Source organism: Babylonia areolata, chromosome 25 (genome assembly GCF_041734735.1).
Source record: "Babylonia areolata isolate BAREFJ2019XMU chromosome 25, ASM4173473v1, whole genome shotgun sequence".
NCBI classification, from domain to species: Eukaryota; Metazoa; Mollusca; class Gastropoda; order Neogastropoda; family Buccinidae; genus Babylonia; species Babylonia areolata.
The window spans coordinates 28,265,469-28,279,099 of NC_134900.1; the positions used below are offsets into that span (position 1 = coordinate 28,265,469).

At 40.8% G+C, this 13,631-nt stretch overlaps 2 protein-coding genes across 2 annotated transcripts in view; one reads left to right on the forward strand and one right to left on the reverse strand.

The window, feature by feature from the left end:
* Positions 1-213: 213 nt before the first annotated feature.
* Positions 214-13,157, reverse strand: LOC143299398 (uncharacterized). Its single transcript, XM_076612576.1, has 6 exons — positions 13,019-13,157; positions 12,043-12,270; positions 10,525-10,765; positions 8,921-9,019; positions 7,207-7,460; positions 214-5,870 (listed from the first exon to the last, which is right to left on the reverse strand). The coding sequence occupies exons 2-6, from the start codon at positions 12,214-12,216 to the stop codon at positions 3,345-3,347; spliced, it is 3,294 nt and encodes a 1,097-aa protein (XP_076468691.1). The 5' UTR covers positions 12,217-12,270; positions 13,019-13,157; the 3' UTR covers positions 214-3,344.
* LOC143299400 (GATOR1 complex protein NPRL2-like) overlaps positions 13,107-13,631 on the forward strand; it is a 29,707-nt gene continuing 29,182 nt past the window's right edge. Inside the window, exon 1 of the mRNA XM_076612581.1 lies at positions 13,107-13,409. Coding sequence (XP_076468696.1) covers positions 13,347-13,409 — 63 coding nt within the window. The 5' untranslated portion in view covers positions 13,107-13,346. The remainder of the gene's footprint in view (positions 13,410-13,631) is intronic.

Below are 13,631 nucleotides of genomic sequence, written 5' to 3' on the forward strand. Positions count from 1 at the left end.
TGACTCAGCAGCAGTGCAGGGTCTCCTCTGGTGTGTGGCCTCCAGGCGACCTAACATCGATGGTTCCCTGTGGACTGCCGACGCTGGAACTGCGACGGACGAACCCGGGTGTGGCCGTGTATGGGGGAATCTAAATGAGCGGCGTGGGAGTAATGCCACTGAAACGGCGCAGATTATGGGGCAGCAAAAAAAAAATAAAAAAAAAAAAAAATAAAAAAATAAAACATGCCTCTTCAACTGAGTACAATCATGCAATTCAGTGGATTCATAAGTTTCACAAATTGCAGCATCACTAAATGGAATGGAAAACATTTAAACTCTGCTTCCCTGTAGCAAATTTTTTCCCCAAAGGTCACAATCACAGCAAAATCAGTTTCAGTAATTCCTATTGGAATCATTCAACATGTAAATTTACCCTTGTATGGTTAAATCTGTTGGCATACATACTCCAAGATGTATTTAAGAATAAAAAATGATAAAGTCATACACACACACACACACATAAAAGTTCAAAAGTAAATGCAGACATCTGTTTGCTGCAATAATAATAATAATAACAACAACACTAACTAATTCAATAATCAAGTCGTATACTTTCTTTTCAGTTAAAAACCAAGCAAAGAATATCTGTTGACTGCTGTGAATAACACCATGATATCATAAGATAGACTTTTAAGATAAGAATCAAGATAAACACTTTTAAGATACGACTTTTCTTTCCAGTTTGAAGGTAAAAACAGAATATCTTTTTTTTTTTTACTGCTCAGTTTAAACATAACAATAAAGAAAGTGAAGCCACATCATTTTTTTTTTTTAGTTTGAAATTAAACACAGAATATTAGCAGCTATAACAACAGTGTCAGTCTACAAGTGATCGTCAGTTCTTGGAAGGTAATTTCTGAAACACCTTGGTAAATGTTCTCAATAATGTATGAATTTGTGACAAGGAAATGTTATCGATAATGTATAACTTTTGTGACAAGGAAAACAATTCTCTGACCCATCTGTGCGACCAGCAAAGCCAGAACAATACGCAGACAACCACTGACCAGAATATCCTCTGTTAGTGCTACCTTTTCCTTTGACTGGCATTGCCATTCATCATTTCTTTTTTTTTTCTTTTTTTCTTAGCAATTAATAATATGACATCACACTGACTTTCACCAAAGTCTGTTTCTAATTTCAACACCATGCTGAAGCAGGGCCTGAAACCCTGATTACACTGGATCAGAAGTCACCTAACCGAATCTGTCATAGCTCATAAAAACACAACAAAAAAACTTCTCTTTTTTTTAAAACAGCTGTTCTTATTGTGTTTGCATGATGATCTTTAACCACAATCAATGTCAAAATGCCATTTTCAATAGATTTCCAAATTTGTACTGCAGTTACTGGTCCCACGAAATTAGAAATCGTTTCATAATTTGCACAGAATTTTCAATGAAAGAAGGGGTACAGGGTGAAACGAGACTTGCTGCCTAGTGTATTTATCATTTTCTCCCCTTAAAAAAAAAAAAGAAGGGAAAAACAAGGAAACTATATTACTAATTCAAGAAATAAACAAGACTTATTTCTTTAATCCTGAATTCACACCATCCGTGAGGTTTGGAAAAGTCTTGGGAAAATGACATGACAACTCTCATTACAGGAAATGTCTTGGGAATAGCATTTCCAGAACCTGGAAAAGTCTTGGGGGAGTGGGTGGGGTGTGTGTGGGGGGTGGGGTGGGGGGTTGGGGGGATGCAGGGGCAAGGGGGGAGTTTTGCCCTAAAGATGTCTGATGAAATCTTAGAATTTTCATTAAACCATTGACCAATCCTATTCTGTAACATTTTCTTAATGTATTGAAGAAAGCGCTCATAACAGAAGAGAGATCACAAATATCAATGCAAAGTTTAAAGGTTACAATGAAATATAGCACCACAATTGAAAAACTGGTCTGCTAGTCAAGCTTATAGTTAACCCACAACAAGTATAAATACTGACTGCAGTGTGTTTTGATGGGATTCGAATGTGGAGCATGTTTTGATACATGCTCACGTTGATTAATCCTGATGGAATATTCTCTCTTACTTCATTCTCTCTTTCTCGCTGTATAAAACCATAGATGGGACAGTGCTTAAGTTTTAAGATGTCTTAGATTTCAAACAATGAACATTCAGGGTTATAGTAGTTAATCTGGTCATAATGGAAGGTGTTTGCTTTTTGAAGTATTATGCATCATGATGCACGGTTCTGTAGTGACTAAGTACACATGCATGCACATGTGTGTGTGTGTGTGTGTGTGTGTGTGTGTGTGTGTGTGTGTGTGTGTGTGAGAGAGACAGGCATTTAATAGTAATAATACTATCATACAATAACAGTAATAACCCATAATCATAATCAACTGATGGGTATGTATGAGTGTATAACTGTGGTTCAGGGACAGAAAAAAAGATGTGGCCAGGCCTTTTTTTTCTGTCATTGTAACTGTTAAACTTGTTCTCGGAATGTAATGATTAAAGAGTAATTATGATGATTGGTTTGTTTCGGTGGGATTTTTTTTGTTGTTGTTATTTTTTGTTTTTGGTGGGTGGGTAGGTTTGATTTTTGTTTCATGTTTTTAACTCAAAACTTCTGGTAACTATATGTATATCAACTAATTTTTCCTAAATTACAAGATCATTAAGTTTCACTACACTCTCCACAATGTTCTAGACATGAAAGGCTAAGCTGCTAACAATATCTTTATTGTTTAATCATTTTAAAACTGAAAAGAATAAAATTTTAAAAAAAACGTGTAAAACTCTGTTCAACATTTTAAGAGACGTTGAAATCTCCAAATTAGTACTTAAAAACAAACAAAGAGGCAATATTGGAAAACTCCATTTAAAAAATCACATGCAGTTGTAGGAAAATAAGGGCAACAATGAATTATGCAGCAGGTGCATAAAAACAAAAAAATCCTTTCAAGAATCATGTGCTGTAATACAAAAGCATATATAATGTATTCATCATGTCATGTACGAAACTAAATCATTCAAGAATCCCATGCAAAAACAAAAATAATATAATAATAACAATCATGCATAATATTTTCAAAACAATCAAACGAACAAATACTCAGGAATTGCATACAAAAAACAGAATGACAATGACAACAACCATGTACAGACCTTGTAACCTTCAAGAGAAGTGACATATCCAGAGCAGTCATCACCCATTCACTTTCACATCATTGTTTTTTTGTTTTTCTAGCTGTTCTTGGTGTTTTTTGCTATTACTTTTCATGTCTTACTGTTCTTTGTTATCTCTGAGTGTATGTGTCTGCTTGAACTTCACTGATGCTCATCTGTACAGGCTGCTTATAATTCTGGATCCCTGCTGTCCTGAGCGTGAGTGCACTGTGCTGATGTTTCAAATCCACTGTACAAGCTTCCTTCTTCACCACCAGTGCTGTGTTCAGCCATTTCATCGTTTTCCTTCTCCTCCATCATCTGCGCTTCGAGAAGAAGTGACAGCAGCGTCTCGTCAGCATCGCCACCATCTTCCGGTCCTTTCTCTTCAGAAGAACTTGGGTGGCTTTGAGTCTGAAGTGTGTGCTTTGTTGGAGAGTTGGGGATGGAACTGCCGCTGGTGTTCTCCAAACTGTCGTCACTGATGGAAAGGATGCTCGCTGATTCCAGGTTTGATGACACACCTTCCACCAGTGCTGCAGAGAAGGGCTGCTCTGTGTCTGGCGTAGCTTCTGCCTGGCTGTCCATGTGAGCCGTGTGCAACGCCTTCCAGATGTTTGGAGGAGGAGGAGAAGGAGAGGAAAGAGAAAACAAAACTTTTTCATCATCAGCGGTGTCTAACTCAAGTTCCGGTCTTGTATGTGTCAAAGCGTATTGAGATGTGGGTGCTGTGGTAGTGTAAGAGGGAAAGTCATGATTGCCAGCTATTGGAGCATCTTGAGCGCTTGTGCCGGTGGTGGAGTTTTGTGATGAAGAACTTTCAAAGCCTGAAGATGAGGAGGACTTGTGTGACCCAGACACCGTGAAGGCTTTGGCAGCAAGAGGAAGAAAGGGCGGCATAAGTGGAAAAGAGGGAGACAACCCCTGGAACAGCGCCTGCGTCAGATCTTCCTTATCTCCCTCTTCTGCAGCCTGGAAAGGAATCTGTGTGACCTCCGCTGTGAGGTCACCCATCGGTGACACGTCAGAGGATTTCCTTTCTTCTGCATTGTTGTTGAAACCTTCCTTTGTCCAGCGCCGTTTCACTACAGGGACTGTCTGCAGCACACTTGGTAAACCTTCCTTGCCAGACTCTGACTGAGGAGAAGTGACAGCGTAGAGAGGACTGTTGTCACGACTGGGCACGTCGGACAATGCTTCCTCAGACTTTGCAGACACTGACGATGGACTGGCCATTTGCGGCAGAAAAAGTCTATGGTCTGCTTCTTGTTCCTCAGCATTGCGAAGCTTCTTCAAAAGGGGCTGGCTGCTTTTCGGCGCAGTTTTAAAGGAAGAATCCAGAAAAGACAAAGTAAAATCCATCTGTTCTGGTAATTTCTTAACAGACAAAGAAGTAAGGTTCAAATCTAAAGAAGCCAACCTGAGCAGTTCCGACAGTCGGATGTGGTGGTGGTATGGAGTGGTGTGGTCACATTTACCTAGCAAGTCCCTTGCCCAAGCCAGCACGGCAGCCTTGTCCAAAACGCCTCTCAGCAGTAAGGCTTGCACACACAGCACCACTTCATTCTTCAGTTCCACTGCCGGGTTATCACAGGTTAGCAACAATATGCATGCTGCCAAAAACTTCTCTGCTGGAAAAGACTTACACCCGGGCAGAGAAACGAACCTCAACATGTGGAAACTAAACTTGACCGAAGGATCGCTTTTGCCTTCACAGTTGATGATGTTGTCCACCATAGTTGTAAACAGCAGGTCTGGAAACTGAGGCCAGCAAGAGTCCTGAGACGTTTTCAGAAAGAAACTCAGCATGCTGTCCACGATGGAAGAAAGCCGCGCTTGATCCAAGCGCCACGATAGGAGGGGGAAAATGGTGCGGAGGTACCAGTCAGGGTCAGTGTTCAGCCGATGACTGATGTCGACCACCATGTCAATGACATCTGCCTCGTTGCTCAGGTTGCCTTGCTGGAGATGCTTGAGCATGGTGGCACACACAGCCTTGAAGTTGTCCGGCACGGCCATGCGGTGCAGCAAGCTGAGCGTCTGTCTGCGAACAATGAGGTCAGGGTCATTGAGGCAGGTCACAACCTTGTCCCTGTGAGGCACAGCCAGCTCCACGCTGACGGACACCAGCTGGGTCAGGACCTTGACCCCGATGTAGCGCAGGTTGGGCAGGTCCGCTCCCAGGAAGCTGGCAACGCACCTGGACGTGTCTTCCAGCAACGGCTTCCACTGGGACATCCTCCGATCACTGTCTTCTGCGCATTTCCTTCTCCGTTCATCCTTCTCTGCCTTGCCCCATGCTGAATTGTCCTCACCAAAACCATGATACAGATCACCAGATGCGTCCTCTTCTCGTGACGGGCTGCTATCACTGGAAGGAGGCTGCACCTTTGCTGATGCTTCGCTCCCTTCTTTCTCGGCACCCTGTTGCCTTGCTTCCCTCCCTTCTTTCTCTGTGCCCTGAGGCTCTTTGGGATTTCCCGCTGCTCTGGCCAAGGCAGCAATGGTCATGAGGCATTCCTCCAGAATGGCCAGAGACATCATCTCTTTGCCCACTGTGTCTCTGAGGACAAGGGAAAGGAGAGGGATGACGGCAGAGGTCATGCTGTCGTCCAGGGGGGCAAGGTAGGTCAGAATCTTCAGCAATTTGACCTGCAGCCATGGTAACGGTAACCCGTGGTAACAGAAGTGAGCGGGGAACTTGTAAGCTCGTATCTGTAAACAAAAACATATCCACATGATATTACATTATGAGCTTGCAAGCCCATACCTGTTGGAAAAATCCAGCGATAATACATTGAGAAATACAATCCAATCCTAAATGGAAAAAAAAAGACGTGATTTTCAACAAAATATATCAGTTTGTTGGATTTTTTGTTTAATTTTCATATGAACAATTATTATGATAAAAAACTGTGGTGTAGTTTTTGTCCATCTGAGCATGACAAGGAGGTAAGACAAGACAAGGCAAGGCAAGGCAAGGGAAGGCAATGTTGCCTGTCCTGCTGTGCTCTTTACACTGTATTCAAAACTGTTAAGTTGAAAATTCACTTCACAGTGATGCAAGCACATGTGCATCTTGAATGGCACATACTGATTAAGTGACCAAAAAGAAACCACAGAAAGATGATTTGAATCAGCAAAATTACAATATCTAAAACTCACACTGTGGCATGATTCTAGTTATTGAAATACAATTTACTACATAATACTTAAATAATTTGTTTACTTCAAAATAACAAAAATAACTATCATACTTTTGCCCCCCACCCCCACCCCCCCCAGACCCCCCCAAAAAAAAAAGAAAAAAAGAAAGACTGCCATTCTTTCCCTGATTATCAGAACTGGTTCATGCGTGCGTGCCTGCATAATGACCTTGGAACTGCTGATCCTATGGCTCGAGCGCCGTGCGAGCAGAGAGAGAGAAAGAGAGAGAGAACGAAGCAGCAGCAGAATTTCGTACTTTGATACACGTGCTTTAACACGAAGAGACTGAACACTAAATTGTTGCGTTCGTGTCCATTTGTTGAACGCTGCAGGTCACTTAACTCATAGTGCATTTATTTATTCACTTGTTTTTGTTGTATATTTGATAGATACTTTTGACTTCATGCACCCCCTTGGCATTAGAACTTTGAAGTTAATGTCAATAAAATGTCAAAGTGTCAAAAAGTGCTTGTAAGAATTTCATTACATTTAGGTTAAATACAAACAGGTGCCAATGTAAGATCATGAGACTGTCAATAACCACAGTAAATACCATAGGGTCTGTTATTCTAAACAACATTTCAGTACAAGTACTTTAAACAGCTTGGTAAAACAATTGCTCTGTACAAATTATCAGGATGAAAACTTTGTTCAACTTAACCAATACTTGGGTTTTGATACTGAAGAAAATTCTTATGACAAACAATAAGAATAAGATATCATTAGTAGTAACAACTGGGTTTTGACACCAAAGGGCATACAAATGATTCACTAGGAAATCACAAAAATACTGTCAACCCCACAAAGATACTGTCAACCCCACAAAGATACTGTCAACTCCTACCTGCTGCAGTATGCTGATCAGAGCAGGGCCCAGAGCCAAGAACTCCTCTCTGCTTCGCTCCACCAAAGACTCCACAGTCGTCACCACGGCCATGAGCACCCCGGGGTCCCGGTCTCCCAGCATGCCCTTGACTTCCGGCACGTGGTTCTGCATCATGGCCGGGGCTCGGCGGAAGAAAGCGTGCATGCAGTGGACTGCTCTGGCTCTCACCATGGCTTGACGGTGCCGCAGAAGCTTCACAACAGGGGGCAGCACTGCAGAAATGATGCAAAACATTCATGACACACAACTCTTTCCGCAGCAAGAAATGAAGCATTTGTTACACATTTTGTACATGACATGTGGAGGTGCTGTTACAGAAGAATCATTTAGATGCTGGACTTGTGATCCAGCGTTCACCAGTGTTAAGGTTCATGGCCCTTTGAGGTGTTGGACTTGTGATCCAGCATTTACCAGTGTTCAAGGTTTAAGGCCCTTTGAGGTGTTGGACTTTTGATCCTGTGTTCACCAGTGTTCAAGGTTTGAGGCCCTTTGAGGTGTTGGACTTTTGATCCTGTGTTCAAGGTTTGAGGCCCTTTGAGGTGTTGGACTTGTGATCCTGTGTTCACCAGTGTTCAAGGTTCGAGGCCCTAGACATGTTGTGTCCTTGGGGAAATGCACTTTACTCCGAGTTGCCTCACTGCACCCAGGTGTGAGTGGGTACCTGATTTCTGTTGCGGGACATTTAAATGGCTGAAGGAGAGGATTGGGCCCCACCTTCCCATGCCCATCCCTAGACACAAAGGATAATGAATTCACAACCCCAGTGGCTGTAAAAGGCAATGGGACTAAAATGATAATACAGTTAATGCTCACTTTTAAAATGATGAAACAGTTAAGGCTTGCTTTTAAAATGATAATACAGTTAAGGCTTTCTACATTGCATGGCTCTGTTTTTAGCACTTTGGGGTTATTGTGTGCAAAGGGAAAGATCAAGAAGGAAAACAGTGCACTAACAGCATGAAGAAAAAAACAGGAGAAACACTATGAAGTGAGTCTGAATAAGAAATGCTGCTTTAGAAGTACCCAAAGGTATGAAAATAGGAGAAAAAGGGTGGGGGAAAAAAAAAAGGGACGACAAACAAAAGAATATTTTCCTCAGAATCAAAAAAGGGACGACAAATAACAGAATATTTTCCTCATAATTCATGACAGGCTAGGTCAGACTCTGTACCCCGAGTACTGATTTGTCGGTAACAAGATGCTTCCCTTGGACCAAGCACGGGTATTTCCATTCTGCAGTGGGCATGATCAGTTTTGCTTTCTTAATCAGCTCCATTCTCACAGTGTTTTTAGCTTGTTGGCTTCAGCCTCTATTTTCCCAGTGTTTTCAAGGTAACTGAGCATGTTTTTGATGACTTGCACATTCTTTGCATGAAGTATGGCTTTGTCAGTGCACTCAGCTGTTTGCAAGGCTGATCCACAGAAACTGCAGTGCAGCTGCACTGATGAGGTACAGAGTGTTTAAGCAAGAAAAAACACGGAGAAAAAAATGACAGAAAGAAGTTTCAGTTTCAAAGAGGTGTCCAAGCATGCAGATTGATCTATATTTTTGCTACAACACATCTGCTGTTAAAAAAAGAAAGAAAAAAAGCTGATGTCTAATCTTCATATAAATCCAGCTCACTTATCAGGCCATGAGAGCTTGAGAGAAAGAAGAAAAGATTGAACTCACTCATTGGAATATGCTCTGTTGCAATCAGTTCTGAGGCTGTGCTCAGGGCCATGAGGTTGTCCATCATGTTACTGCTCATTAGATCTCTGTGCAGGGTCCCTGTTGACAGAACAATGACCATGCCACTGCTGCTGGCACCATTCCTGTTATACATTTTGATGGGCGCAATAGCCGAGTGGTTAAAGCATTGGACTTTCAATCAGAGGGTCCCAGATTTGAATCTTGGTAACAGCACCTGGTGGGTAAAGTGGACATTTTTCTGATCTCCCATGCCAACATATGTGCAGACCTGCTTGTGCCTGAACCCCCTTCGTGTGTACATACACACAGAAGATCAAATACGCAAGTTAAAGATCCTGTAATCCATGTCAGCGTTTGGTGGATTATGGAAGCAAGAACATACCCAGCATGCACACCCCTGAAAACAAAGTATGGCTGCCTACATGGCGGGGTAAATAAACAAAACAGTCATACACATAAAACGTTACATGTCTGTCTGAGTGTGTATGTGTGCGTGCCTGAAATATGATTGAATGACACAGGAAATGAATGATGAGCACCCAATGGCAGCCATCAGTCAGCTCTACCCAGGTAGGCAGCCTGTTGTTCAAATGACCCCAAGTTTGTAAAGCGCTTCGAGCTTGGTCTGCAACCGAGGATATATGAGTATCCATATCATATCATATCATTTTTAGACTACTATCTCTTGTACTGAATTCTATATTGGTTACGGGAATGATGTTTTTGTTTTCATGCCGTGTGGGCAGGAATAATCATAGTAATCATCGTAATAATGATAACAATATTATTATTATTATCAATCAGCACTTACGTGGCACAAACTCCCAATATAATGGGCTTTAAGCACCTAACAGACTAACACTCAACAATAGATAGACAGTTTTGTTTATCAATCTATAATTCAAATTCCACCATTTGGTAAGACATTGTGACTTCATTGTTTAGTCAAAAGCATGATTAAACATTTAAAATTTTTTACACATACCAATATACATATATATTTCAGAATACATCAGTGGTTGTGGATGCAAAAAGATAAAGTTGATGGCAAGAGACAAAGTGATAAAAAAATTGTTGGATTTGAACTAAAAAATCAACTCGGACATGATCATATGTGTGCAGTATGGATGAGGCTGCACCCGCAATGTAAAGCAAAAGTTATCACATATGCCATGACACGGATATTCCAATAATTCAAAGTAAATAATCACCTGCCATATACATTAGAACACAAGCAGCAGCACACTGGAGCAATAATAAAGCCAGACTAATGTACACAGTCGTCAAAATTTCTTAGAACGCACGCAGCAAGACACAATGGGGCAATGGCTGCTCAGCCAGATAACAGGCAATGAGGGAAAGGTATGAGTAAATGTGCATGTGTTCATGAAAGATTAATATGGTACTGGAAAAAAAAGAAGAAAAAAAAGATATGGTACTGAAAAAAAAAAAAAAATCAAAGTAGAAACGAAAACAAACAGCAAAAGTCATTGCACATGCCATAAACAGTCATTGCACATGCCATGACACAGTATATTCCAATAATTCAAAATAGAAATAAGAAAAGAAACATGTCTGGGTACCTGTGATCAAGATGGCAATTTCGCAGGTAGGGTCCAGCAGTAAGCTGGCAGCCAGGTAGCCCACTCTCTTCTGTCCTCCCTTGCCATGTGCTGCCAGTTTCATCGCATAAATGTGACAGAAAGACACATCATAACCCAAGATGGAGCAGAAGATTATTTCTGGGAAGGATTCGCACCATTTGGCCACAGAAGCGTCTGGCTGTTCAAACTGCTGTTTGATCCGAGACAGCTCACTGTGCACCTGGAAACACAATTTCAGTTTCAGTTTCTCAAGGAGGTGTCACTGCAATCAAACAAATGCATTTTTTTCATTACATTGAAAAGAAAATAGCACTGCTTGATTCACAACAGTCAGAACATGAACAAAGTAAGTTCAACGAGGAAAAAACAATATATATCAATGTAAGTTTGTTGGTTTTTTATTTGTTTTTGTTTTTAATAATGTATATCTCACATTATTTCATTGCATTATCACCACATTTCACACACTTAAGACATTCTAAAACGAAAATGAGATTAAATTTTGTCTTACCCTATACATGAAATATCTCTCGGAATTTATTCCACCCAGTGAGAAATACACATCTCGGCAAGCCTTTTCATTGCCAACATATTTTGCTCCAGTGTATACTGAGACAATTTCCAGAAAAACAGAAGAAAAAGCTTGTGGTTGTAATTTCAGTTCAGTCATATAGATGTCCTAAACTACTGAAGATGATTGCATAAAAGTGTTCATCACCATGCCAGTTTAAATAATCTTTAATTGTTCAACAGTTCACATGATTACATTGCAAACAAAGGCAAAAGAGCATCAACAAGCTTAAAACTTATACTGTGCTGTGCTACATTCCTGAGACACATTCGGTATGGAAAAAGGAAACAAGTATTCATAACATTATTTTCTGCTTTGTTGAAGAGATTACTATCAGTACTGTCAGAAAGAATAATCTTTGAAACACACACACACACACACACTTGATCACAACGTATTCCCATAAATTTATTCACAACACACACACACACACACACACACACATACACAGAGAGAGAGAGAACAGGTCACAGTGCACCTTGTTCCTTTTGCTCAATCACTGTCATACACCCACACATACTTCACCACCTTTCAACACACAGAAGATCAAGGGAGTAAATTCTTGTCTTGCAGATGATTTTTCCGCTGCACTGAATGAAACAAAATATGTGGTATTTCAGTGTACTGGTGCATGTCAGCACACAAGCGATAAGCTTATAGGGGGAAAAAAAAAAAAAAAAATTTTTGCCAGGGCATAAACAACCGAAGACCGCAATGAATATGTGAACAATATGAAACAGACAGAAGTTGGAAACAGGGGCGTGCTCAAAGAACCCAGTAAAATCATTGCTAACAATATCACTGGTATTATAAGTATGAACAACCTCTAGTGCAGTCAACATGCGATACGATTCAGTTATTTTTAAACACAAACATCATTCATCCAACTGAAAAGACCAGCATAAATGGCATTCCTCCACCCTCACCAAAGCTGCTTGCTCTGAGTGTCCACGAGCACTGTCAACATTTCTGAGGAAATTCTGAAAGCTCTGCGAGGGCTGTGACTTTCTCGGAGTCTGCCCCCCTCTCCCTCCTCCCAGCAGAGTTGAGGACAGGAGGCGGGGAATGGAGGCCAGCGTCCGCTCCATGACATCACTCATGGCTGTCGGAGAGCGGGCATCACGCCACGTGGTGAGCTTCTCCCATGGTCATTACTTTAAAAAAAAGAAAAAAGAAAAATGAAAACTAAATACCCATCATGTCAGTGATTAAAGGTTAAAGGTCCCACTTTTTTACAGCCTTTAGGGCAGTGAATTCATATCCACAGTGTCCATGGCTTGGCATAAAAAGGAGGGGGCCAATCCTTTGATGTTAGTGATGATCTCCTCCAAAATTCTTCAACTTAAAATGTCTCTAATATCCTAAGGTCAGTATTCAAACTTTACAATACCAAGAATCAAGTAGTCTCAATGCTGAGGATCTGATGTATCATGGCAAAATCAGCAAGGCACTGCACTTCTGATCAAATCTTCACCAGTTATCAGGATTCACTGGACCATCAGATCTTTTTTGTTTGTTTGTTTGTATTTTGTATATATATTAGCACATGCTCATCTTCAGTTAAAAAGAAATATTATGACTTTAATGTTAGTCACTTAGTGTGTAGATGCTATCCACATGAACTGTAATTATCCTATCCTGACAAAAAACACTCACAAATAAACACACACACTAACACACAGCATGCTGCAGTAGATGTATACTCTGACACTGCATGGTACATTCTGTCCACGCAGTGTGACCACGCTGTCTTGTGTCCGATTTAACACATATTTTTTCATTTGTGATCCACAATAATTACGATAATGTTCACAATTATTGCTTTATAAGCTTTCACATCTCTTGTATCTTTTTACTGCTGATGTGATCACGGGCTGGTGTAAATCTAGAATTGATACAAACCTTGCACATCATAATGACTGCCTCGGATTGTTGGCCCATCGATTGACATTTTCTGGGTGAAGTTTTTGACAGTGGCCTCCCCTTGTACTTTCACTGTCGAAAATGTCTCGTGTCGTCTGCGACAACAATTCATTCAAAGAGTTTCGTAAGTTGTAACATCGTTGTTTTCAAAGGTAACCGAATGAATTTGTTTCATAGAATGTGAATCAACTGGGAACTGAACATGAAAGACAAGAGGTGAAAACCATTTTTGAAGAGGCAGTTTTCTCGTTTTTGCATCCAATGCACGACACCAGGTCCTGTTCAACAAACTGATATCAGCATCACGATGATTGAATGTATATTCTTCAGTGAATTCCATCACACAGCGGGGCCGAAAATAACTTGTCAGGTAAGCAAAATTGACAATGATAAGTTAATTCGGGGGTAGGTGACACTAGAAAATATGTACTGCTGTTTTATTCAGAAATAAAGAATAGTGTCCATTCCGTGTGTGTGTGTGTCATAATGTTTATGTGTACATATTCATGCATGCGCGTATGAGTGTATTGTGATAACATTCAGTTTATCAGAGTGTGTTTTTACAAAACCCTCTTGTATCATTTCACATCAG

Coding starts and splice junctions, on each gene's coding strand:
- LOC143299398 (XM_076612576.1), bottom strand. CDS start 12,216: ATGAGTGATGTCATGGAGCGGACGCTGGCCTCCATTCCCCGCCTCCTG. Junction 9,020..10,524: donor AATTGCCATCTTGATCACAG/GTACCCAGACAT, acceptor TTCTGTCAACAG/GGACCCTGCACAGAGATCTA. Junction 5,871..7,206: donor TGATCAGCATACTGCAGCAG/GTAGGAGTTGAC, acceptor TTTTGTTTACAG/ATACGAGCTTACAAGTTCCC.